Source organism: Hippopotamus amphibius, chromosome 1 (assembly GCF_030028045.1).
Source record: "Hippopotamus amphibius kiboko isolate mHipAmp2 chromosome 1, mHipAmp2.hap2, whole genome shotgun sequence".
NCBI classification, from domain to species: domain Eukaryota; kingdom Metazoa; phylum Chordata; class Mammalia; order Artiodactyla; family Hippopotamidae; genus Hippopotamus; species Hippopotamus amphibius.
The window spans coordinates 9,615,806-9,641,641 of record NC_080186.1 but is presented as its reverse complement, the minus strand read 5'-3'; the positions used below and the strand labels follow the sequence as shown (position 1 = coordinate 9,641,641).

General features: G+C 43.8%; 1 protein-coding gene across 1 annotated transcript; it reads right to left on the bottom strand.

The window, feature by feature from the left end:
* Positions 1 to 8,722: 8,722 nt before the first annotated feature.
* AADACL4 (arylacetamide deacetylase like 4) lies at positions 8,723 to 24,423 on the bottom strand. Its single transcript, XM_057731610.1, is given in 6 exon segments — positions 8,723 to 8,781; positions 8,784 to 9,183; positions 9,186 to 9,531; positions 14,763 to 14,766; positions 19,347 to 19,560; positions 24,256 to 24,423. Coding segments are annotated over 6 exon segments (1,191 nt in total).
* Between the last annotated feature and the right edge of the window lie 1,413 nt (positions 24,424 to 25,836).

The following is a 25,836-nucleotide window of genomic DNA, read 5'->3' as shown; positions in this document are numbered from 1 at the left end:
TTTCTTTCTCTCTCAGTCTCTTTTTTTTTTTTTTTTTTTTTTTTTTTGATTTATTAAATACGATCTTAGCCCTAAGGGATCTACAAGTTTTACAACATAATTTTTTAAGGATATTTTTTATTCTTTTTTTTTTTTTTTGCCTTTTTATATACTTCTATATCTAGCTAAGTTTTTGGTAGTACGGAGAAAATATCTTTCATACTTTCCTTTCATCCCTTTCTTTTATACACTTCTATTCCTTTCTTTTTCTTTGCATATTTCCAACCACATTACGCTCTTCTGTTCCCCTTTCTTCCAGCCATTTTAAGTGTATTTTATCTTAACATACTTATAAGCAACACTATCGGTCTGCTCAGACTCCTTGCTCTATTCTCCAGATGATGCACTGCCTTGGTATTAATATTAGGCTTTTGTCTTTATCTTAGCTCTTAGTACAGTTGTCTAATTACATTCTGAGAATCTCCATTCTCTCTGGTGGTACTCCAGCTCATTTCTATATTTGATCCTAGCTTACAAAATCTCCCTGGATTGATGTTTGTATGTGTAGGGTGTTATTTGTTGTTTGTTTGCTTTTGCTTTTGTCTCTGATTTGTTCTGTTTCAGTTGTCAATTTCTGCTGGGTTTCTCTTTGAATATCTGATAGCACACTGGGGTTCTGTCAGGTCTTTCTAGAGCCTTATGTCCTAACGGATTCAATAATTGTGTGTCTTATACATGTATGTGTTTCCTAGACTTAATATTCGTTTAATCCAATACTTGGACATTAGTCTGAGGCTTGGACAGTCTTCTATAAACACCTCTATCACCAGGACAAGCAACCCCAAAAGCTTGGACAACCATGAGGAAACAAAGAAACACCATGCAGGCAAAGGAGCAGGAAAAAAACCCACAAGACCAAATAAATGAGGAGGAAATAGGAAAAATGCCTGAAAAAGAATTTAGAGTAATGATGGTAAAAATGATACAAAATCTCAATAACAAAATAGAGAAAGTACAAGAAACAGTTCATAAGAACTCAGAAAAACAAACATCAATGGATAACAAAATAACTGAAATTAAAAATACTCTAGATGCTATAACCAGCAGAATGACTGAGGCAGAAGAACGAATAAGTGAGTTGGAAGATAGAATGGGAGAAATAAACGCCACAGAGCAGGAAAAAGATAAAAAAATAAAAAGACTAGAAGACAGCCTCAGAGACCTCAGTGATAACCTTAAACGTACCAACATTCGAATTATAGGCATCCCAGAAGAAGAAGAAAACAAGAAAGGGTCTGAGAAAATCTTTGAAGAGGTTCTAGTGGAAAACTTCCCCAACATGGGAAAGGAAATAATGAACCAAGTCCAAGAAGCACAGAGAGTCCCATACAGAATAAACCCAAGGAGAAATACACCAAGACACATATTAATCAGGCTAATGACAATTAAACACAAAGAAAAACTATTAAAAGCAGCAAGAGAAAAGCAACAAACAACATATAAGGGAAAACCCATCAGGATAACAGCTGACCTTTCTACAGAAACTCTGCAGGCCAGAAGGGAATGGCAGGATATACTGAAAGTCCTGAAAGAGAGAAACCTACAGCCAAGAATACTCTACCCAGCAAGAATCTCATTCAGATTTGAGGGAGAAATCAAAAGCTTTCCAGACAAGCAAAAGTTAAGAGAATTCAGCACCACCAAACCAGCCTTACAACAAGTGCTAAAGGAACTTCTCTAAGTAGGAAACACAAGAAAAGGAAAACACCTACAAATACAAACCCAAAACAATTAAGAAAATGGTAATTGGAACACACATGTCAATAATCACTTTAAATGTTAATGGATTAAATGCTCCAACCAAAAGACACAGACTGGCTGAATGGATACAAAAACAAGACCCTTCTATATGCTGCCTCCAAGAAACCCACTTCAGACCAAGGGATACATATAGACTGACAGTGAAGGGATGGAAAAAGATATTCCATGCAAATGGAAGTCAAAAGAAAGCTGGAGTAGCAATACTCATATCAGACAAATTAGACTTGAAAGTAAAGACGATTAAAAGAGACAAGGAAGGGCACTACATAATGATCAAGGGATCCATCCAAGAAGAACATATCACAATGGTAAATATCTATGCCCCCAATATAGGAGCACCTCAATACATAAGGCAAATGCTAACAGCTATAAAAGGGGACATCGACAGTAACACAATAATAGTGGGAGACTTGAACACCCCACTTACATCAATGGACAGATCATCCAAACAGAAAATAAATAAAGACACACAAGCTTTAAATGACACATTAGACCATCTCGACTTCATTGATATTTATAGGACATTCCATCCAAAAACGACAGACTACACTTTCTTCTCAAGTGCACACGGAACATTTTCCAGGATAGATCACATCTTGGGTCACAAATCAAACCTCGGCAAATTCAAGAAAATTGAAATCATATCAAGCATCTTCTCAGACCACAACGCCATGAGACTAGATATCAATTACAGGAAAAAAACTGCAAAAAATACAAACACATGGAGGCTAAACAATTCACTCTTAAACAACCAAGGAATCACAAAAGAAATCAAAGAGGAAATCAAAAAATATCTAGAAACAAATGACAACGAAAACACAACAACCCAAAACCTATGGGACACAGCAAAAGCAGTTCTAAGAGGGAAGTTTATAGCAATACAGTCCTACCTTAAGAAACAAGAAAATGATAGAATAAACAACCTAACCTTACACCTCAAACAACTAGAGAAAGAAGAACAAAGAAACCCCAAAGGGAGCAGAAGGAAAGAAATCATAAAGATCAGAGCAGAAATAAATGAAAACGAAAGGAAAGAAACCATAAGAAAAATAAATGAAACTAAAAGCTGGTTCTTTGAGAAGATTAACAAAATTGATAAACCATTAGCCAGACTCATCAAGAAAAAAAGGGAGAAGATGCAAATCAACAGAATTAGAAATGAAAAAGGAGAAGTCACAATGGACACCTCAGAAATACAAAACATCATGAGAGACTACTACAAGCAACTATATGCCAATCAATTGGATAACCTGGAAGAAATGGATACATTCTTAGAAAAATACAATCTTCCAAGACTGAACCAGGAAGAAATAGAAACCATGAACAGACCAATCACAAGTACAGAAATTGAGGCAGTGATTAAAAATCTCCCAACACACAAAAGCCCAGGACCAGATGGATTCACAGGCGAATTCTATCAAACATTTCGAGAAGAGTTAACACCTATCCTTCTCAAACTCTTCCAAAATATTGCAGAAGGCGGAGCACTCCCAAACTCATTCTACGAGGCTACCATCACCCTGATACCAAAACCAGGCAAAGATGTCACAAACAAAGAAAACTACAGACCAATATCACTGATGAATATAGATGCAAAAATCCTCAACAAAATACTAGCTAACAGACTGCAACAGCACATTAAAAAAATCATACACCACGATCAAGTGGGGTTTATCCCTGGGATGCAAGGATTCTTCAATATACGCAAATCAATCAACGTGATACATCATATCAACAAATTGAAGGATAAAAACCATATGATCATTTCAATAGATGCAGAAAAAGCTTTTGACAAAGTTCAACATCCATTTATGATCAAAGCTCTCCAGAAAATGGGCATAGAAGGAAATTACCTCAACATAATAAAAGCCATATATGACAAACCAAAAGCCAACATTGTTCTCAATGGAGAAAACCTGGAAGAATTCCCTCTAAGAACAGGAACAAGACAAGGGTGTCCACTCTCACCACTGTTATTCAACATAGTTTTGGAAGTGTTAGCCACAGCAATCAGAGAAGAAAAAGAAATTAAAGGAATCCAAATTGGAAAAGAAGAAGTAAAATTGTCACTCTTTGCAGATGACATGATATTATATATAGAAAACCCTAAAGACTCTACCAGAAAACTGCTAGCACTCATTGATGAGTTTAGTAAAGTAGCAGGATACAAAATTAATGCACAGAAATCTCTTGCATTCCTATACACTAACAATGGAAGAGCAGAAAGAGAAATTAAGGAAACTCTCCCATTCACCATTGCAACAAAAAGAATAAAATACCTAGGAATAAACCTGCTTAAGGAGGCAAAAGATCTGTATGCAGAAAACTTTAAGACATTGATGAAAGAAATCAAAGATGACACAAACAGATGGAGGGACATACCATGTTCCTGGATTGGAAGAATCAACATCGTGAAAATGACTGTACGACCCAAAGCAATTTACAGATTCAATGCAATCCCGATCAAATTACCAATGGCATTTTTCACAGAACTAGAGCAAGAAATCTTATGATTTGTATGGAAACGCAAAAGACCCCGAATAGCCAAAGCAATCTTGAGAAGGAAAAATGGAGTTGGTGGAATCAGGCTTCCTGACTTCAAACTATACTACAAGGCCATAGTGATCAAGACAGTATGGTACTGGCACAAAAACAGAAAGGAAGATCAATGGAATAGAATAGAGAACTCAGAAGTAAGCCCAAACACATATGGGCACCTTATCTTTGACAAAGGAGGCACGAGTATACAATGGAAAAAAGACAGCCTCTTCAAGAAGTGGTGCTGGGAAAATTGGACAGCAACATGTAAAAGAATGAAATTAGAACACTTCCTAACACCATACAGAAAAATAAACTCCAAATGGATTAAAGACCTACATGTAAGGCCAGACACTATAAAACTCCTAGAGGAAAACATAGGCAGAACACTCTTTGACATACATCAAAGCAACATCCTTTTTGACCCACCTCCTAGAATCATGGAAATAAAATCAAGAATAAACGAATGGGACCTCATGAAACTTAAAAGCTTTTGCACAGCAAAAGAAACCATAAACAAGACTAAAAGGCAACCCTCAGAATGGGAAAAAATAATTGCCTATGAAACGACGGACAAAGGATTAACCTCCAAAATATACAAGCAGCTCATGCAGCTTCATACCAAAAAAGCAAATAACCCAATCCACAAATGGGCAGAAGACCTAAATAGACATTTCTCCAAAGAAGACATACAGATGGCCAACAAACACATGAAAAGATGCTCAACATCACTAATCATCAGAGAAATGCAAGTCAAAGCCACAATGAGGTATCACCTCACACCAATCAGAATGGCCATCATCACAACGTCTGGAAACAACAAATGTTGGAGAGGGTGTGGAGAAAAGGGAACTCTCCTGCACTGTTGGTGGGACTGTAAGTTGATACAGCCACTATGGAAAACAGTTTGGAGGTTCCTTAAAAAACTACAAATAGAACTACCATATGATCCAGTAATCCCACTCCTGGGCATATACCCAAAGAAAACCATAATCCCAAAAGAAACTTGTACCATAATGTTTATTGCAGCACTCTTTACAATAGCCAGGACATGGAAGCAACCTAAATGCCCATCAACAAATGAATGGATACAGAAGATGTGGCATATATATACAATGGAATATTACTCAGCTATAAAAAGGGATGAGATGGAGCTATATGTAATGAGGTGGATAGAACTACAATCTGTCATACAGAGTGAAGTAAGTCAGAAAGAGAAGGACAAATATTGTATGCTAACTCACATATACGGAATCTAAAAATGGTACTGATGAACTCAGTGACAAGAACAAGGAAGCAGATACAGAGAATGGACTGGAGAACTCGAGGTATGGGAGGGGGTGGGGGATGAAGGGGAAACTGAGACGAAGCGAGAGAGTAGCACAGACATATATATACTACCAACTGTAAAATAGTCAGTGGGAAGTTGTTGTCTAACAAAGGGAGTCCAACTCAAGGATGGAAGATGCCTTAGAGGACCGGGGCAGGGAGGGTGGGGGGGACTCGAGGGGGGGGGCGTCAAGGAAGGGAGGGAATATGGGGATATGTGTATAAAAACAGTTGATTGAACCTGGTGTACCCCCCCCAAAAAAAAAAAATCTACAAACAGCAAATGCTGGCGAGGGTGTGGGGAAAAGGGAACCCTCCTACACTGTTGGTGGGAATGTAAATTGGTGCAGCCACTATAGACAACACTATGGAGGTTCCTTAAAAAACTAAAAATAGAGTTGCCATATGATCCAACAATCCCACTCCTGGTCATAGACCCAGAGAAAATCATATTCGAAAAGATACATTCACTCCAATATTCATTGCAGCACTATTTACAATAGCCAGGACATGGAATCAACCTCAATGTCCATCAACAGAGGAATGGATAAAGAAGATGTGGTACATATATACAATGGAATATTACTCAGCATAAAAAAGAACGAAATAATGCCATTTGCAGCAACATGGATGGACATAGAGATTGTCATATTGAGTGAACTAAGTCAGACAAAGACAAATATCATATGATACCACTTATATGTGGAATCTAAAAAAGAATGCTGCAAACGAACTTATCTACAAAAGAGAAATAGAGTCACAGATGGAGAAAACCATCTTATGGTTATCAGCCCTTAAAAAAATCAATAATCTTGACTTTCTCCTTATCAAGTCTTCTATTGTGATACATTTAGCTGTCTGGATACTTTGTGTGTCCACCGTTTCCTGTAAGTGTTCCTGGATATAATTTTTAGGTAGATTCTTGAAGGCAGAAAATGTCTTCAGAAGATTTTATTGTACTTGAGGCTAATAAAGACTTGGGAAAGAAAAAAGAAGACTAGTGGTATGATTTCCTTCTCCTGATTGGACCCTGACTAATACAAGACCTGAGTGTATACAAGTTTATCATAAAAATAGATGCGGAAGAGACTAGAGGAAGGTCCAGATGACTGCCTCCTGGGGAAATCAGATGATGGTGATGTGGTGGGAGTTAGGACAGGCAAGAGATGAGAGGACCTCTCCTGGGGGACCCTGTGAGGAAAAGTCTCAAGATACAGCCAGAACTGTCATCACTAACTAGCTCCAGAAAGTCAAGCCAATGGCTGCAGACCATCCTGTATTTCTTAGACAGATAAGTTGTTCTTCCCAACCCCTTCTGGAGACACCTTTCATGGTGGACAGACTCTCTGGTGGCCCCCAAGATCTCCACCCCCTAGTGCTCACATGCTTGTGTGATCCCCTTGTGTGGGCAAGACCTGTGATTTGCTTCTAATTAACAGAATAAGGCAAAGGTGACAGCACATATGTGATTACATTTGTGATTACATTACTTTAGATTTTAGTGGCTAGCTTGCTTAAGTCTTTCTCCTTTGCTCACTTTAAGGAAGAAAGCAGCCATTTGGAGAAACCTCACATACAAAAAAAAAAACAGTGAGTGGCTTCTAGAAGCCAATAGTGGCCTCTGGACAACAGCTAACAAGAAACTGAAGCTCTCAGTCTACAACTTCAAGAAACTGAATTCAGCAAACAACGTGACTGAGCTTGGATGTAGATCCTGCCCCAGTCAAGCCTCAGATGAAATGACAGCCCCAACACTTTGATTGCAGCTAAGCTATTCTCAGACTCCTGACCCACAGAAACTGTGAGATAATAAATGTGTGTTGTTTTAAGCCAGTTAGTTCATGGTAGTGTTGTTACACAGCAATAGATAATTAACACATTTTTCCATCAAAGCTGCTTGCATATAACACATAGGTCATGATGCCTGTGGGTGCTCCCAGGATCCCACTCCAAGCTGCCTATGTAGATATCTGCCCTCTTCGCAAGGATCCAAGACACCTGTAAGGCTCCCTCCTCCATCAGTCATACGTTAGGTCTTCGGCATCAAGAGATGCTATGGTTGCAGAGAAGAGAGGTCCTCCAACTTTAGCACTTGGGTAGGACTAGGCAGCAGGAAGGCCCAGTGCTGCTACAGATGTATCTAGCAAACATGGGCCCAATCCAAAAACTAATGTGGACTGCCCCAGCATGCAATACAAATAGTCTCTTCCTTTTCCCTGTGAGCAGAGAAAGTGGTGTGGGCTAAGTGAAGGCCAGGTACTTGGTAAAAGTGGGACCCATATATAAGCTCACCAAAGAAAGAAGGCTGACACCTTACTGCTTCAGGGAATGCAGTTTCCATATTCCAGATAGCATCCAGAGATTCCCAAGACAGCCCTGGCTCTGAGACCCTGCCTCTTGGTAGCCAGTGATCTAATTTTGGAATTCAAATCAAAAACTTGAGCCCAAGAAGAGCCCCCAGCCCCCAGAGCCCACCCCTTTCCTCATTGCCTTCCTCTTGCTTCTCACATCTCCCTTTCCTATGATCTCCTCTGAAACCTGCCTTTAGTCCAGCCCAACTGTGGCTATATTTAGGGCAGAGGTCCATTGCAACAGCATTTTTCAGGCCAACTAGAACCAATCTGTTGGAATTTGGCTGGTGACCTTTAGCCCCAGGAAAAATTAGGAGCCCCTCCTCCAACAGGGACATTGGCCCCAAGCAATATTTCAGCATTAAGGGTATAGACTCATCATGGACAGTATGGCCAAGTGTTGGCATTCATTCTGCAGAGGCCTTGTGTGTTAGAGGTTGGAGACATTTTAAAGGCTTTTTTTCTCTACAGAATATTTATTTCACCTGAATGAGAATCTTAGAGAACGATGCTTGATCCAGAATTGAACACTGTTGGCACAAAAAAGGAAATATAGTTTGGATTTTCTCAAACACCAGGCAAGACTATTCTTAGCTTACTTCTCCTTCCCCTGCAGCGTAAGCGCTGACTTAGAATCTCCTTAATCAATAAAATACTATTCATCAAAGGACATGGCTTGTAGTAGGGTCTATACTTGCTATGCCCTACTTGGGGCCCCATGGTGACAGTATGCTCTTTATATAACTGACTACAGCATTCACAATTTCAGGGAGCATGGGAAAGGGAAAGGCTTCTTATCAAAGAATATCAGAGATCCATGAAAGCCATCCTCCACGTGGTACCACGTCATGGGGACCCCCTGGTCCTCTAAGTACTTCTTATAGAGCAAGATGTCATCACGGAGGATGTCATATGCACAGCTCACCAGGAAGGGCTCAGGAAGCTGGGCAATGGTCTCGTTGTCCATTATGAGGGGTGAATTTTTCACATCCAACAAATGTTTGTTTTCTAGATAGGTATCCTCATTGAAAGGGGCAGGAAACAAGGATCGGTAGCCTGTCTTCTTGAATCTCTTGGGTATGTTGTCCAAGCTGACCCACTTCCTGTACTTCTTCCAGATTTCCAGGGGAATAAAAGCACCACTCAAGATGGCAACCCAAGAGAGAAGTTGTTAAGCAGACACTTAAACACGCAAGTCATCATGAACTTCCGGGTGAGGAACGGGACATGTTGCTTCTGCTGAAAATTGATGAGTTAGACAATGGGATAAATCAGGACCTGGGCCAGGATCCAAGGAAAGTAAGATCTGCCCACCAAGTTCTGAGAGGTCAAGGTCACAATCCCTGACCCAATACTGTCTCCGCAGATCACAACCCAAGAGGGATCCACCCCGTACATTTGCAGGGCCTTCAGGAAGTGAACAGAGGCTTTCAGGCAGGCACAGAAAATGGCATGGTGATGGTGATCAGGAAGCTTGCTGTACCTGAGGAGTAAGCAGTGAACAGAAGCATACCTGTGTGAACAGGGGTCGCTGGGGAGCCGTATTAACTGTGTCCTCCACTTCCCCTTGCAATGCTGTCTCTGATTAAATCCTCAGAATGACCCTCTGAGGAAAGGACTTTTATCCCCATTTTTTGCATATGAGGATGTGAAGAACCCTCCCTTAGTCTTGCAGGCAGGGATTCTTGACTCCAACACTACGCTCTGTCTGCTTCCCACAGATGGAGACACTCCATACAAGATTGTGCAACTTAGAAAGCTACTCACATTGGAAGCAAAACAACCAGTGATGCCAGGAAAGGTAAAAGAAGCTACTGCTATCAGGAGAGAAAGGGATAGAGAAACCAAAGTGAAAGCCAAGGGGAAGTTTCTTTCAGGCAGAATTTTTTTTTTAAGAAGTCTAATGACCAAGGTTTGTTGTCACCAGTGACTCAGGAGGGAAGGGGTTAGGAGGTGTTCTGATGGCGAAGGTGTAGAGAAGATAAGCAGACAGGAAATAGACACAGCTGTGGCTGTGGAGCACCCAGGTGCTAGCAGCCCAGGGGTGGGTCTAAGCCCCCAAATTGTGTCTTTCACAGAAATTCAAGGGCAAAGAGAAGGAACTTTAAAATGAACTTCTATGGATAAAAAAGATGTGGCACATATATACAATGGAATATTACTCAGCCATAAAAAGGAATGAAACTGAGTTATTTGTAGTGAGGTAGATGGACCTAGAGTCTGTCACACAGAGTGAAGTAAACCAAAAAGAGAAAAACAAACACCATATGCTAACTCATATATATGGAATCTAAAAAAATGGTACTGAAGAACCCAGTGACAGGGCAAGAATAAAGATGCAGATGAAGAGAACAGAATTGAGGACATGGAGTGGGGGATGAAAGGGAAGCTGGGACGGAGTGAAAGAGTAGCATTGACATATACACACTACCAACTGTAAAACAGATAGCTAGTGGGAAGCTGTTGCATAACACACAGAGATCAACTTGATGATGGGTGATGACTTAGAGGGGTGGGATAGGGAAGGTGTGAAGGAGTCGCGGGAGGGAGGCGATATGGGGATATATGTATAAATACAGCTGATTCACTTTGTTGTACAGCAAAAACTGGCACAACAGTGTAAAGCAATTATATTCCAATAAAGAGCTTTAAAAAATGAACTTCTAGATATTCCATATAAAGTGGCCTACTTATCCACAAGAAAGAAGGAAATCCTGCCATTTGCAACTTGGATGAAACAAGGACCTTAAGCTGAGTCAAATAACTCAGACAGAGAAAGACAAATACTGTAGGATATCATTTGTATGTAGAATCTAAATAAGCCAAAACTCAGAGAGGCAGAGAGTTGAGTGGTGGTTACCAGGGGCTGGGGGTGGTGAGGGAAACGAGGAGATGTTGGTCAAAGGGTACAAACTTCCAGGTATAAGATTAACAAGTTTTGGGGATTTGAGGTATATATAGTGTGGTGACCACACTATATTAACAATATATTGTTATACTTTCAAGTATATTTCAAAGATATTTCAAGTATATTATATACTTGAAAGTTGCTAAGAGAGTAGATCTGAAAGGTTCTCATCACAAAAAAAGAAATGGTAATTATGTGATGTGATGGCAGTCATTTTGCAGGATACAAGTATATCAAATCAACATGTTGTACTCCTAAACTTTACACAATGTCGCATATCATTATAGTTCATTAAAGCTGCTGGGGGATAATCTTCTAAAAACAGTAAAACACAATCACGAATAGTAATTCCTGAATCAAGATTGGAATAATAGAAAGGAAAAAGAAATTTTAAAAAAGAAACAGTTTGGCTAAACTGCTTGGATTAGAGACCTTATTTAAAATATGGTTGCTATCCTAAATTTTTATCTGAGGTTGTTGTTAGTTGTCTTTTCTGTTCTTACAACCTGTCACTTAAAGGCATCAAAGCATATATTCTACTTGTCAGATTTAATTGAGAATTTCATAAGGAAAAATGACACCTTAGAGTAGTGGCTTTCAAACTACATGAGAACAACAAAATTATTACTTTTTTATTAAAACGATACCAGGAGCTTCACCAAATAAAATAAGTAAATGTAGTTGATCTGGTTTTGACCAAAGGTAAGGGACCTGAATCCCCCACTCCTTCCTCTTCTTTGACCTCCATGCCCACCTCTGAGACAATGAGGGGAACCCTGGTGCTCTAACGAACCCAATTTGAAAACCACTGCATTCTATTTGAACTTGAATTTTATTTCCTGTAAAACTTGTTCTCATGCATCATCTCTAAGAACAGGGTTTGGTTGATGGCTTGTAACTTTGCACATTTCCTCAATAAGCAATATATTGACCAATAATTCAATGTTATCAACATGGGTTCCCACATAAACTCAGGCAAAACACATGCTCCTCTGTAGAGTCCTCACAGTGAGATGGCCCCAGCTCCTTTAAGCAGCAAGCACAAATTTCAGCTTCCGTTTTGCCATGTCTAGAAGTGACTATGACTCATTGAATGTTAAACATATGAACCTGATGTTATGAAAAAAATAGCAAACAGCATATGCTTTCTATTTGCAGAATGGAAAGCAAAAATGCCCACGCCTCCTTGGACTCACTCTTGCCAACCCACCACAGGGCTGGAGGCTCTGCAGAACCAAACGGTTGAAAACCAACCCTTTGGGACATCCCTGGTGGTGCAGTGGTTAAGAATCCACCTGTCAATGCAGGGGACACGGGTTTGAGCCCTGATCGGGGAAGATCCCACATACCGAGGAGCAACTAAGCCCAGGCGCCACAACTACTGAGCTCGCGCTCTAGAGTCCCCAAGTCACAATTACTGAAGCCCCAGAGCCCGCATGCTGCAATTGCTGAAGCCCACGTACCTAGAGCTGGTGCTCCGCAACAAGAGAAGCTACCTCACTGAGAAGCACCTCAACGAAGAGTACCCCTCGCTCACCACAACTAGAGAAAGCCCATCTGCAGCAACAAAGACCCAATGCAGCCAAAAAATTTTCTTAATTAAAACAGAAAAAGAAAGACCAGTCTTTCCAGAAGCTTACTTAGGAAATCCCATTACATCTTGATGAGGAATCAGGAGGCACCCAGACCCTGACCATTTCCCCCCTTACAGTGTTCTCGGGGCATTTCCTCCCAGGCACCGTCCACCTGCAGCCCCCTGGCAGCCTGAAGAAACTTACCTGCCTTTCTTTCTCCACCAGCCTATCTATCAAAACCAGTCTGGCCTGCATGCTAGGTCTTTTGAACTATCTAGAATAATGATATCCTCAGCAATTCCCTACAAGGTATTAATGGAGGTGCTTATTAACACCTTTATGTGTTCAAGGGATGTTTTTATTATCACAAAGGCTTTCAGAGGTGTAGAGTCTAGTGGAAACTCTAATGGTGGAATTTCAGACACAAGGCTCAGTCGGCTGGGAGGTATGTTAATGATCACAGGAAAGATGCCGTCTTCTTTGATCTCATCAAGAAAACCAGAGATGCTGGGACTGCCTTGGTGGCACAGTGGTTAAGAATCCACCTGCCAATGCAGGCAACAGGGGTTCCATCCCTGGGCCGGGAAGATCCCATATGCCCCGGAGCAACTAAGCCCATACACCACAACTACTCAGCCTGTGCTCTAGAGCCTTCAAGCTACAACTACTGAGCCTGTGTGCTGCAACTACTGAAGCCCAAGTGCCTAGGGCCTGTGCTCTGCAACAGAGAAGCCCCCGCACTGAGAAGCCTGTGCATAGCAACAAAAAGTAGCCCCTGCTCACCGCAACTAGAGAAAGCCTCTCACACAGTAGCAATGACCCAACACAGACAAAAATAAATAAATAAATACATAAACACATAAATAATTTTTTTTAAAAAGAAAGAAAAGAAAACCAGGAATGTTAAGGAAGTTGCCTTAAGTAAGTTGTATGAGGGGGCTTTTTCTAGAGGTTGAATCTAAAGGGGCCGTTTTCCATTTCTCTCACTTGCCTTCTTTAAACTGTTTCCCTGTGACTTGTTGTGATCTGTTAGATTAAGAACCAGAATTCTAGTGAGTGGCCCCCACGGCCCCCTCCATCCATTCAAAAGCAACCTCCTCCTGTTTTCAAAGAACCTCAGGTGCCCTGACTGGTGGCTTTCTTGAGATGCTCCCAACGTTGGTCCTTGCATGGCCAGCAGTTAACTAATTAGCTAGTTAGTTCATAAGTCCATTGGTTATTAGTTTCAACAATGCAAAAAGCACCTGCAGCATCGTCACCTAAACAATAGCCAACGCCTTGACCAGAACCTTCAGCCAACCCTGTAATACCCCCACCGCCATCCCATCTCACTGCCTCCCCCATCTGAGGGAGCGGTTACCTTGCATCCTAGATTCATCACTCCTTTTCTTTCTTTTTTACATAGTTTCTTTGTGTTTATGTATATTCCTTATAAGTATTATTGTGATTTTAATTGCTTTTAATTTTATGGACAGAGTATCTGGCTTTATGTAATTTTTTGAAAATTTTTTCACTAAATTTTATATTGCCAAGATTCATCCACATTATAGTGTGCGTTCCAATACTTATTTGAATGGCTATGTCATATCCTATAACGCTGTAATGACTGTGTAATACAACACTGACTTTGCCACAGTTGATTCCCACACTCCCTGTCAATGGGCATGTGGGTTGTTTCGGGTTTGGGCTGTTTTGAACAACGCTGTGCCTGTCTCCGTGGACACATGTGCAAGAGTGCCTCTCGGGGGTTCGGACCCCTCCCGCTGTTCTGCAAATCATCTGGGGCCTCACCCCTACCTTTTGCCACCCGGTAACACCCACAGACTTTCTCTAGCAACTCACCCAACCGATAGCAGCAGAGTTAGTCCCCTGGGATAGAAAACCACACAGGGGCTTCCCTGGTGGTGCAGTGGTTAAGAGTCTGCCTGCCAATGCAGGGGACACAGGTTCAATCCCTGGGCCAGGAAGATCCCACATGCCTTGGAGCAACTAAGCCTGTGTGCCAAAACTACAAAGCCTGTGCGCCTAGAGCCCGTGCTCCGCAACAAGAGAAGCCACCTCACTGAGAAGTCCACCCATCACAACCAAGAGCAGCCCCTGCTCGCCGCAACTAGAGAAAGCCTGTGCGCAGCAATGAAGACCCAATGCAGCCGAATATAGATAGATAGATAGATAGATAGATAGATAGATAGATAGATACATAAATAAATAAACAAATAAATAAATAAATCTAAAAAAAGGAAACCACACAGGCTGCGGTACATGTCTGCAAGACAAAACCGACAGAGCAGCAGCCACCCGTGAGCAGCCCATAGGGAGGCTGGTGGCCCACAGGGGCCGGCACAGCTCCCCAGCCCCCAGGAAGAGCTGCCAACAACGTTGGCACTGGGTGTGACATCTCCCCTTTCTTCCTGTTCTTGGCTCCTCTGAAGTGACTGGTCAGCTCTGCCTGGGCAACATGCAAAGCCAAGTCAGACAGCTGAATCCACCCCAATCTCCTGGATGTCGCGGCTCAGAACCCGCTTGGGGCTCCCCAGCAGCAATGTTTTCTTTTTTTTTTTCCTTTTTTTTTTTCATATATTTATTTATTTATTTTTTTATTGGCTTTGTTGGGTCTTTTTTTGTTGTGCGCAGGCTTTCTTTTGTTGCGGTGAGTGGGGGCTCCTCGTTGCCGTGGCTTCTTTTGTTGTGGAGCATGGGCTCTAGGCTCGTGGGCTTCAGTAGTTGCAGCACATGGGCTCAATAGTTGTGGCTCACGGGCTCTAAAGCACAGGCTCAATTGTTGTGGCACATGGGCTTAGTTGTTCCACGGCATGTGGGATCTTCCTGGAGCAGGGATGGAACCCATGTCCTCTGCGTTGGCAGGCAGATTCTTAACCACTGTGCCACCTAAGAAGCCCTGCAATGTTTTCTTTCACAGAAGCGGAAAGTCAGGAACTAGAAGGCTAGGTGATTCGAAACCAACAAAGCCAAGACGAGGGAAGGTGGGTGTGTCTGCCCTGAAATGTGAATAATAATTATATATGTGTATAGATGTTATTAAGAAGTAAGCAGTGGTTGGATGGGCCATTTCTATGAGTCGAGCAGTACATCTGAGGTTCTCAGGGAGCAGGCCCCTGATCCTTGACACGTTGACCGTACGGGCACAGTGCCAGACACAGAATCTGTACCAAATAAACTGGGTCTAACTCTGCAGTTCTCAACCCTGGCTGTTCACAAAAGTACTAGGGAGGTTCTACACACCCTGATGCCCAGGCTGAGTCCCAGACCAACCAAATCAGAATCTCTAGGATGGGAGCACGGACGACAGGATTTCTCAAATCCACCAGGCAAGGTGGTGAATGACCATCTAGCAGAGAGAAGCAGCAGTGCTGTGGGTACCTGCTCTGTTAACACGGTTTGGGGAAGGTGACAGAAGGGTCAAAACGAGTCAGATTGACAGTTGGCCTGGGGTAGGACCTGGATGTAGTATGACGTTTAAGCCTCCAGGTGATTTTTTTTTTTTTTTCTTTTTGGCTGTGTTGGGTCTTTGCTGCTGCGTGCAGGCTTTCTCTAGTTGCGGCAAGCGGGGGCTACTCTTCATTGCAGTGCGTGGGCTTCTCATTGCGGTAGCTTCTCTTGTAATGGAGCATGGGCTCTAGGCGCACAGGCTTCAGTAGTTGTGGCACTCAGGCTCAGTAGCTGTGGCTCAAGAACTCTAGAGCACAGGCTCCATAGTTGTGGCACACAGGCTTAGTTGCTCTGCAGCATGTGGGATTTTCCCGGCCCAGGGCTCAAACCCACATCCCCTGCATTGGCAGGTGAATTCGTAGCCACTGCACCACCAGGGAAGTCCCTCCCTGGGTGATCTTAAAGCACACGCAGCCAGAGTGGAGACCACTGCTGGCCACAATCTGGTCCTACTGACCTTCCTCTTTTCTGTGGCCCTGGCACTCTTCTTTCTCTCAAGGACCCGAGCTTTTGCACTTGCTGTCCCTTAACAGGGCTGGGACTAGAGTGAGGCAAGCAAGACACTCGCCTTGGGCACACAACTAAGGGAACGTCAAAACGCTCGGTAACCAAGATAAATAACACGTTGGTGCAATATGTTCAGGCATCAAAATGAATGCCAGAAATATCTGCGATGAACAACGTATCGAAATTTTAAATAGAATCCTCCTTTGCTTGTGCACAGCTCCCCTGGCCCTGTTGGATCCTGCCTTGATATAAACATTGGCATGTTGTTCATCTTAGTTTTCTGAATTAATACTGGTTTTTTAATATTGCATAAAAATACACGTATCTGGATTTACTGCCGTTTGGGGCACCCCTTTACATGCGGAGCCCGAGGAGGGTGCCTCACCCGCCTCACTCCATTCCCGCCCGGCTTGAAGCACTCTTTTCCAGCCTCTGTAGGGCCGCCTCCTCCTCTTCGGTTGAGCCTGGGCTCAGACTTTGGCTTCCTGGAGAGGCTTCCTCTGATAGGAAAAAACTGAATCTGCTCCCTGAGTCCTTCTCTGCTCCCTCGTCCTGGGCTACCACGATGTGCAATTACCCTACTCGTTTGTTTCACTGTCCGGCCGCCTTGTTTGAGTCAGCTCCAGTGAGGACCTCTCTTGCTCTCCTCCGTGTCCCCTGTACCTCGAAGAGGATTTGACACTAAGTAGGTGCTCAGGAAATATTTGCTGAGTGAGCCCTGGTTTTACTTTTGGAAATAACGTCATCCCTCCACAGAAGGGGGGAACAGACTCAGCCAACAAAGGGGGTGCTCCCCAGGGCCTCTGAAAGGGAAGAGTCATCTCGGACAAGGGTGGGGCCGGTAGATGGAACCGTATTCATAATTTAACAGCTTCAGGGCAGCAAATTCAGATATTGGATTTTCACCACCAGGTGGCAGTGCACCCTAATCTCAGGGAACATGTAACCGGAACAGCCCACTCTTCACATGGGCACATTTTCTCCTGTGCAATAATAGAGACCCAGAAGTAGAGAACAAACTTACGGTTACCAAGAGGGGAAGGGCGGTGGGACGAATTGGGAGATTGGGATTGACATATATACACAACTATGTATAAAACAGACAACTAATGAGAACCTACTGTACAGCACAGGAAACTCTACTCAGTGCTCTGGGGTGACCTAAGTGGGAAGGAAATCTAAACAAAGAGGGGATATATGTATACATATGACTGATTCACTTTGGTGTACAGCAAGACGCTAACACAACATTGTAAATCAACTGTACTCCAATAAAAATTAATTAAAAAAAAATTTCTCCTGTGCGGCCACCCTCCATCCATCCATCTGTTTGTTGGTTCATATCCTTTCACCCAATTATCTGTCCATCCATCCATCCATGTATGTATTCATGTGCTCATACATTCGTTCAAAAAATAAAACCACAGGCCTGGCCCTGGGGATCCTGCAACAGGCGAAAGAGGTGTCTTTCTTGCACGCTTGGAATTTCCACTTTTATTTGGAGACGGTAGACAGTAAAGAAGGAAACACCCGGAGGAATGAGATAAGTTCAGGTTGTGACAAGTGCCGTAAAGGAAATTTTAAAGGATGACGTCAGGGATGGAGATGGGGGCCGGGCATAGGGTAGGACACTAGAGTGGGTGGGGCGAGTTCTTTAGGTAAGATGTCCAGGGAGCCCACTCTGCGGAGGGACATTTGAGATCAGGCTGGAAGAATGAAGAAGGGGTCACCAGTCCTGCAAAGTAGGGGTGGGAGGAGAGACAACTTTGCAGGCCTCAGGAACAGCAAGTGCAGGACATTCAGTGTGAGAAGGAGCCTGGTGTGTCCAAAGCACAGAAGAAAGGGCTGCGTGGCAGCAGCAGAGTGAACCGCTGTGGGAGGCGGAAGACCCAGGTGAGCAGGTCGGAGAGGTCTGCAGGGCCAGCACCAGCTATGGGGAGCACTTGGGGTTTTACCTAAAGACCCTGGAAACCCACAGGAAGGATTTCATTGACAGACTGACAAGTTCTGACTTGTATTTTTAAGAGTTCTTTCTGGCTGGACTTCCCTGGTGGCACAGTGGTTAAGAATCCACCTGTCAATGCTGGGGACATGGGTTCAATCCCTGATCCAGGAAGATCCTACGTGCTGCGGAGGAACTAAACCCATGCGCCACAACTACTGAGCCTGCGCTCTAGAGCCTGTGAGCCACAACTACTGAAGCCCACACACCTAGAGCTCATGCTCTGCAAGGAGATGCCACCGCAATGAGAAGCCCTTGCACCACAACGAAGAGTAGCCCCCACTCTCTGCAACTAGAGAAAAGCCTGTGCACAGCAACGAAGATCCAAAGCAGCCAATTAATTAATTAATTAATTTTTTAAAATAAAATTTAAAAAAAAATTTTTTTTTAGAGTTCTTTCTGGCTGCTGGATGAGGGTTAGACTGTGTGAGTCAGGGGTGACATGGGGAGAGCAGTTGCTGGGATGCAAGAGTAAAGGGTTGCAGGCAAGAGAAAGTGGCATCAGATCACAGTGGCCTCACAAAGCCGGAGAGAAATGCATGGGTTTGGGACATATTGTGGGGTGAGAACAGACAGGACTGGCCAATGCTGTGAGTGGTGAGGGAGCAGCAAAGAGTCAACACTGCAGGGCCATAAACGCCATTGCTCCACCCCACCCCCCGGCCACTTCACCACCCTCTCCTTGACCAAAGCTATCATAGTATAAAAAAGAACTATTTCACATCATCTGCTGACTTGAGCCCAAAGCCCTTAGTCTGTGCTCCCTATAAAAATCTCCAACTGCTGATTCCTTGGAGGGACTCCAGCAAGGTTCCATGGGAGGTGTGGGCAAAGTTGCGCGTGTAGATGAGGCTCTTCCTTTGCAAAGCCACCAGGGAGCATCTTACCCAGGCTCCCTAATACAGCGCCCCCTCCATGCAAGAAGATGCTTTGCTGGGCTCTGAGGGAGGCCACCTTGGGCTGGAACAGCCACAAGGGTATGGTCCCAAAATGCAGGTTGGTTACCACAAGCCCAGAGTCCTTCTTGATTCTCACGCTGTCTTGCAAAAAACGTGTAAATCTGGGTATGGAGCAAATCCCCAACTTCTCAAATATATTCCCCTGTTAGAGGTAAGAGAAAGAGAGGGAGATATTAGGAGAGGTTAGGATCTATCTGGATGTAGATGACCCCTGCCCCTTATAAATGCTAGGATGTTTTTGCAGTTTCTCATCTGCCTCAAAGGCAGGCAAACAGGGCTCATCAGGCTCTAGGGTGTGTCCAGGTAAAGGGTCGGGCTTTCAGAATTTCCTCCAAGAAGCTCTTGGTTGAATAGTGGTAAGAATTTGCCAAAGCGCTAGCCCACGTTTGGGCTGAGTGATTGGGCACTGAGCTGATCAAAGCCAACGTCCAAGGCAGCTGGCTGGCAACCTTGCTCTCTTTGGCGCCCAGTCAAGACGGCAAAGATGGTTCACCACTTGGGTCAGCACCATCTTTGCCTCCCTGAGTTATGACAGAACCTTAAGTCTCATTTGTGTTCAACAGGAAAGATTAATGGAATCAGTTGGGGTGTCTGCCATGGGCTCAGGAGGAAGGAGTGAGGGCACAAGGGCTATATACTGGCCAAATGTGAAAAGTCCATTGTTTTTGAATTAATATGGTCACTCTAGTTATAAACAAGCAAAATATCTGAATATTTCATGAACTATAGTTACATGGTATCATATCTCACGTACTAAATACATTTCAACCATAATGGACCATCTCTTCCGTGGACCTCACATGGAGTATGTGTCTTTGTCATAAAGGAAACAGCACAGGATGATAATTGTGACCATGGTAAGAAGAGCTGACACTTATTAGTCACCTACAACATGCCAATACTGGTCCAAATGATTTGGATTATTGAACTGGCTTAAGCTGCTCAGAGACCCTTCTAAGTCAGGCACAATTAGCAGTTCCATCTTACAGATGGGGAACGTGAGGCATGCCAAGGCCAAGTGCCTTGCCCATCCACAAGGAAGATGCAGAACTTGTGTTCTCAACCACTAAACTGGAAAGAGCTTGGGTTCTGGGATCCAGCAGATCTGAATTCAAGATTTAGCTCTACTAGCAGCAACTCACTGAAAGATCTTGAGCATTAACCTTCTCTGAGCTTCAGTTCTCTTCATTTATAAAACAGAAGAATGGAGCCTTCAGTCCCCAAGGATGAGGCTTAGGAATTAGATGCAACCACCCACATGGAGCCTGTCACTGGTGGGTCCCGGCGAGTGTCAGCTCACACCCACTGGGCCTTGCCCCAGGTCTCTGGGATGCTTCGGTGCTTTCCCTCCATGGAGGTGACCCCACCCTCGCCCCCACTTTCCCGCAGCCCCACTGCCCCACTGCCAAGACTTAGGCTTCTCGGAGGGAACTCCCAACAAAACCACTGCTTCCCTGCTTGAGCTGGAGGAAACAAGGTGGCCACTGCAGTGTAGATGACCTCCTTTCCCCACCACTTGGCCCACATCTGAGGAATCCATTTCCAGCATCTAGAAGAGTAAATCTTTCAGGGATTTTGAACAGTTTACTGTGGTGATAAATGTCTCTCAGCATGATATTCTGAAAGGTCACTAGATACAGCCAGGAAGTTAGATTTGGTTTGGTTTGTTTTTTTCCAATAGTGAGTCCACATTTACCAGAGCTGATAATTTAGGACAGAGGAAAGTAAGGAAGATTATTATGTATTATTATTTATAATATAAAGACATATTATTTATATATAAATATTATAAACATATTGCATATATAAATATCATATTTCTATATTATAAACATATTATTTGCATAAATTTATGTGTATATATAAGAATGTTATAAATATAATATAATATAATATTTTGGTATCATTATTTATAAGAATGTATTAGTAGTAGTATAAATGGGACCATCAGTAGTTTAGGAAAGCCTGAGATCCAGAACTTTAGATGGATATTGAAACTCTTTCTTTTTTTTAATAGTTATTTTATTTTTATTTATTTTTTTTTTCTTTTTTAAATTTTAAATTTTATTTATTTATTTATTATTTTTTGGGGGGTACACCAAGTTCGATCAACTGTTTTTATACACATATCCCCATATTCCCTGCCTTCCTTGACTCCCCCCCCCCGAGTCCCCCCACCCTCCCTGCCCCAGTCCTCTATTTATTTTTGGCTGTGTCAGGTCTTAGTTGCAGCACACAGGATCTTCGTTGAGGCACGCGGGATCTTTTGCTGCAGCAAGCGCAGGCTCTTCATTGCAGGCTCTCTCGTTGCAGCACATAGGCTTCTCTCTATTTGTGGCATATGGGTTTTCTCTCTAGTTGCAGCGTGCAGGCTCCAGGGTGTGTGGGCTCTGTAGTTTGCAGCACCCCGGGCTCTCTAGTTGAGGCGCATGAGCTCAGTAGTTGTGGCGCGTGGGCTCAGTTACCCCGTGGCAGGTGGGATCTTAGTTCCCTGACCAGGTATTGAACCCGAATCCCCTGCATTGGAAGGCGGATTTTTTACCACTGGACCACCAGGGAAGTCCCTAAAACTCTTTCACAAAATATTCTAACAGAGTTTGCCCTTTAAAATAAAATCTACAGCATTTGTTATATTAGTACTTATATCTTTTAGTAAGGCTGAAATCATTCATCACAGCTTTTAAATCAATAATGATTTTAGGAAATGCTGTATCTTTTTCTTCAGAGATTTGATATATATACTAGTAACAATCTGTTTTTATGGAGTCCTTTCTAAGGGCCCAGCACTGTACCTTGTGCCTTAAATGCATTTCTCCTTCAATCCCCACCTCACGTCTATAAAAAAGCATCTCTTGCTATCCTCATTTTTTAGAGGAGAAAATAGGGACTCAGAGACATTAGTTCACACAACTGGCAAGAGGAGATTCAGGGCTCAGACCCATGGTTGTCTGACACCAAAATTAGGCACCTGATTTCTGGGCTATAGAATCTTTTAGGTTTTGTCTCCTTCTCCTTAAAATTCTTGTCCTTCCTACATCTATCTGTCTTCTGGAACCAAGTGACCACTTGGATATCATCATCCTCATCACAGTCACCCTGTGATGACAGTCTGTCCTGGGAGGGCTCAGTGCTGGGGGAACCAGAATGGAACGTCACGAGCCGAATTCACCCTCCAACGCCAAGCTCAGACCATCTCAGAGCCTCTTGCAAACAGCTGTTATCAGCAGATGCTTGGCTTGTGGGCTATTCTTGAGGAGAAACACTGAAAGTTGGAAAGGTCTCAGGTTTTCTGGGCCACTTGGACATCCAAGGCCCTCATTTTCAGTCCTAGGGCCTCGAACTAGCCTGTAACTCCATACGAATTGCAGCAACTGGCTTGAGACAACCTGACCTCCAGCAAAGTGTGTGACCGGGATTAATATGAGAGATGTGAGTACCGCATTCTCAGCCTGTCTCCTTGGGGTAGTACCATTCATGTAATTATAAACTAGACTTGTTCACGTCTCTGAAATTCATCTGTATTCCTGGTGAAACATTCTAGCAGCACAGAAACATATTTTACTTATTTACCATATATCAGCAAACAAATTAGCCCTTATCACCTGTCATCTTGATCCTCTTACCAACCTGGTGAAAGAAATGTGATTGTTCCCCCTTCACAGATGAGGAAACCAAGAAACAGAGAGGTGAAGTAGATTGCCCAAGATCACACAGCCAGGGAGTGGCTGTCAGAGCTGAGCGTGGCCTCCTCACCTCCTTCAACAGCTATTCTCCCCACAGGTCATCATGTGAATTCTTTGGCGGCCATCAGGTCTCTGCCCGGGGTTGGGACATTGGGCTTAAATTAAGTCGCCTGCCTCTTATTCAATGCCAAACTGTTTCCAAATCTGCTGCTCTAGGCATGTACCATTCTACCCCAAATCCCAAACCCTGCATAGAGCCCAGCTGGTGTGGCCACTCTGAAATGCTGGGTGAATTCCCTGGTGATTGATCAGTAAATGGTAAGTAAGCACTTGCTAGATGCCAGGCCCTGGGCTTGGGGCTGGGCTTGCAGAGATGGATAAGGTGGTCCCTGCCTTCTCCGTGCTTGCAATCTACGCAGGAGGGAAACGCCTGTGCACCATGATCTGGAAGACCCTGTGGCTGAAGCAGGTTCATTCTGTCATCTGTCAGGCTCTAAGCCGTTTTGGTGCTGGGGCTGGGGCTGGAATTGTTTGGGAATCCTCAGAAACGAGCCCAGTGATTGACACTCAATAAATGTTTGCTGTTGAAGGAAGGAAAGGAGGGAGGGTAGGTGAGAGGAAGGATAGGAAGGGAAGAGGGAGAGAAATAGAATAGCAGATACAAAAGAGAGGACCATCATCTCTTGGGACTTCCCTGGTGGCACAGTGCTTAAGACTCCGAGCTCCCAATGCTGGGTGCCCGGGTTTGATCCCTGGTCAGGGAACTAGATCTCACATGCATGCCACAACTAAGAGTTTGCATGCCACAGCTAAGAAGCCCGCATGCCACAAGTAAGACCGGCACAAATAAATAAATAAATATCAAAAGAGAGAGAGAGGGGACCGTTGTCTGTCCCTCAGTGTCCATGAAGGCCTGATTCCAGGACCACCACGATACCAACATCCTCAGATGCTCAATCTCTTACAGTCGACACCTGTCCATGGATGCAGGACCAGCAGAAATAGAAGCCCACTTCTTTGCTAAGTCTGTCTTTCTTGGGGGAATCTGAAAAGCAAGACAGAAGGCAAATGAAAGAGGGAATGGAGGGGCAAGGGACAGAGAGAGAGAGAGAGAGAGAGCCCCAACCCATGACGGGGCCTGAGTGCAAATTCACCAAAGTGACCATGTAGGGGAACGTGAAGTGCAGAAATTAGAACTCAGCAGGATGTTGCAGAATAGAAGGGACACCCATGGTGAGGAAGTGCTCAAAGACAGCCCAGACAAAGACCCCCAGGAAAAAGGTGCACGGTGTGTCTAGAAGCACCAGCCATGCAACAACCATATTCCCGAGGCCCATGAGGAGCTTAGGAACTTCTGCCAGCAGGACCTGAGCCAGTCATACGGGCTGTCTCCTCCCTCCCACTCTTTCTGCATTGACTTTGACTTGTGACCTGACCTGGCTTCTTAACACAAGTGGACCAGTGGGAGCCAGAGGGACCTACCTCCCAAGGAATACAGGGACCAGGAAAACCAATTCTGCCCATCAGGAGGAGTCTTGGGAGATGGGCTTCCCAAAGGCTCGGCAAAGATCAGGCCCAAATGGCACCCGCACCTGGGCACCAAGGGAGGGGTCTCGTCCAGGCTGCACAAGAATCTGTGGCCTGATCTTTCAATTGTAAAATAGGAGACACAGGGCCAGCTTTCCTCCTGGGCGTCTGGTCAGGGTGGGCAAAGTGCATCTTATTCCAGTTGGCTGTCCTGACCCCACTCTGATGCTCCAATCCCTTGCGGGAAGGCAGCTCAGCCCAAGGTTAAAGGGACCCCCTCAGAGGCCAGCCCACCTGGGTGGAATCCCGCCTTTTCCACTTACTGGCTCTGCGGTCTTCGGTAATTTATGTCTGTCCTCTGCATGTCCGTTTCCTCTCCTGTAAGAAAGAGGTACTTAGAGAACCTAACTGAGGAATTGTGAATAGCGCTGCAATGAAAATGGGTGTGTAAACGGTCTCTCATTTATCAAGTCAGTTTTGCTGAGCTATAATAAATAAATACATGCATACATGTGAACATGTAAAAGTGCTTAAATCATAAGGATAAGCTTGAGAATTCTTCACAAAACAAACACACCCAAGTAACCGGGACCCAAACCGGGATAAAGAACATCTTCTCGGGGCTTCCTAGATGGCACAGTGGTTGAGAATCCGCCTGCCAATGCAGGGGACACGGGTTTGATCCCTGCTCCAGGAAGATCCCACATGCCACAGAGCAACTAAGCCCGTGTGCTACAACTACTGAGCCTGCGCTTTAGAGCCCGTGAGCCACAACTATTGAGCCCATGTGCCACAACTACTGAAGCCCACACGCCTAGAGCCCGTGCTCCGCAACAAGAGAAGCTATGGCAATGAGGAGCCTGCGCACCACAACGAAGAGTAGCACCCACTCACCGCAACTAAAGAAAGCCCGTGCACAGCAAAAAAAGGCCCAACACAGCCAATAAAATAAATAAATAAATAAATAAATAAATAAATAAATAAATTTATTTTAAAAAAAAGGACATCTTCTCCCCATCAATCCCACCCTCTCCCCCAGTTACTACACCCACCAGAGGGAACCACAGTCCTTCCTTTAACAGCCAAGACTCATTTGGCTGGTTTCTGAATTTTATATAAATGGAGTTGTGCAGAGAGTGTTCCTTTACCTCTGGCATCTTCCATTGAACACTGTGATGTATGTATCTTCCATGTTGTATGTATCCATT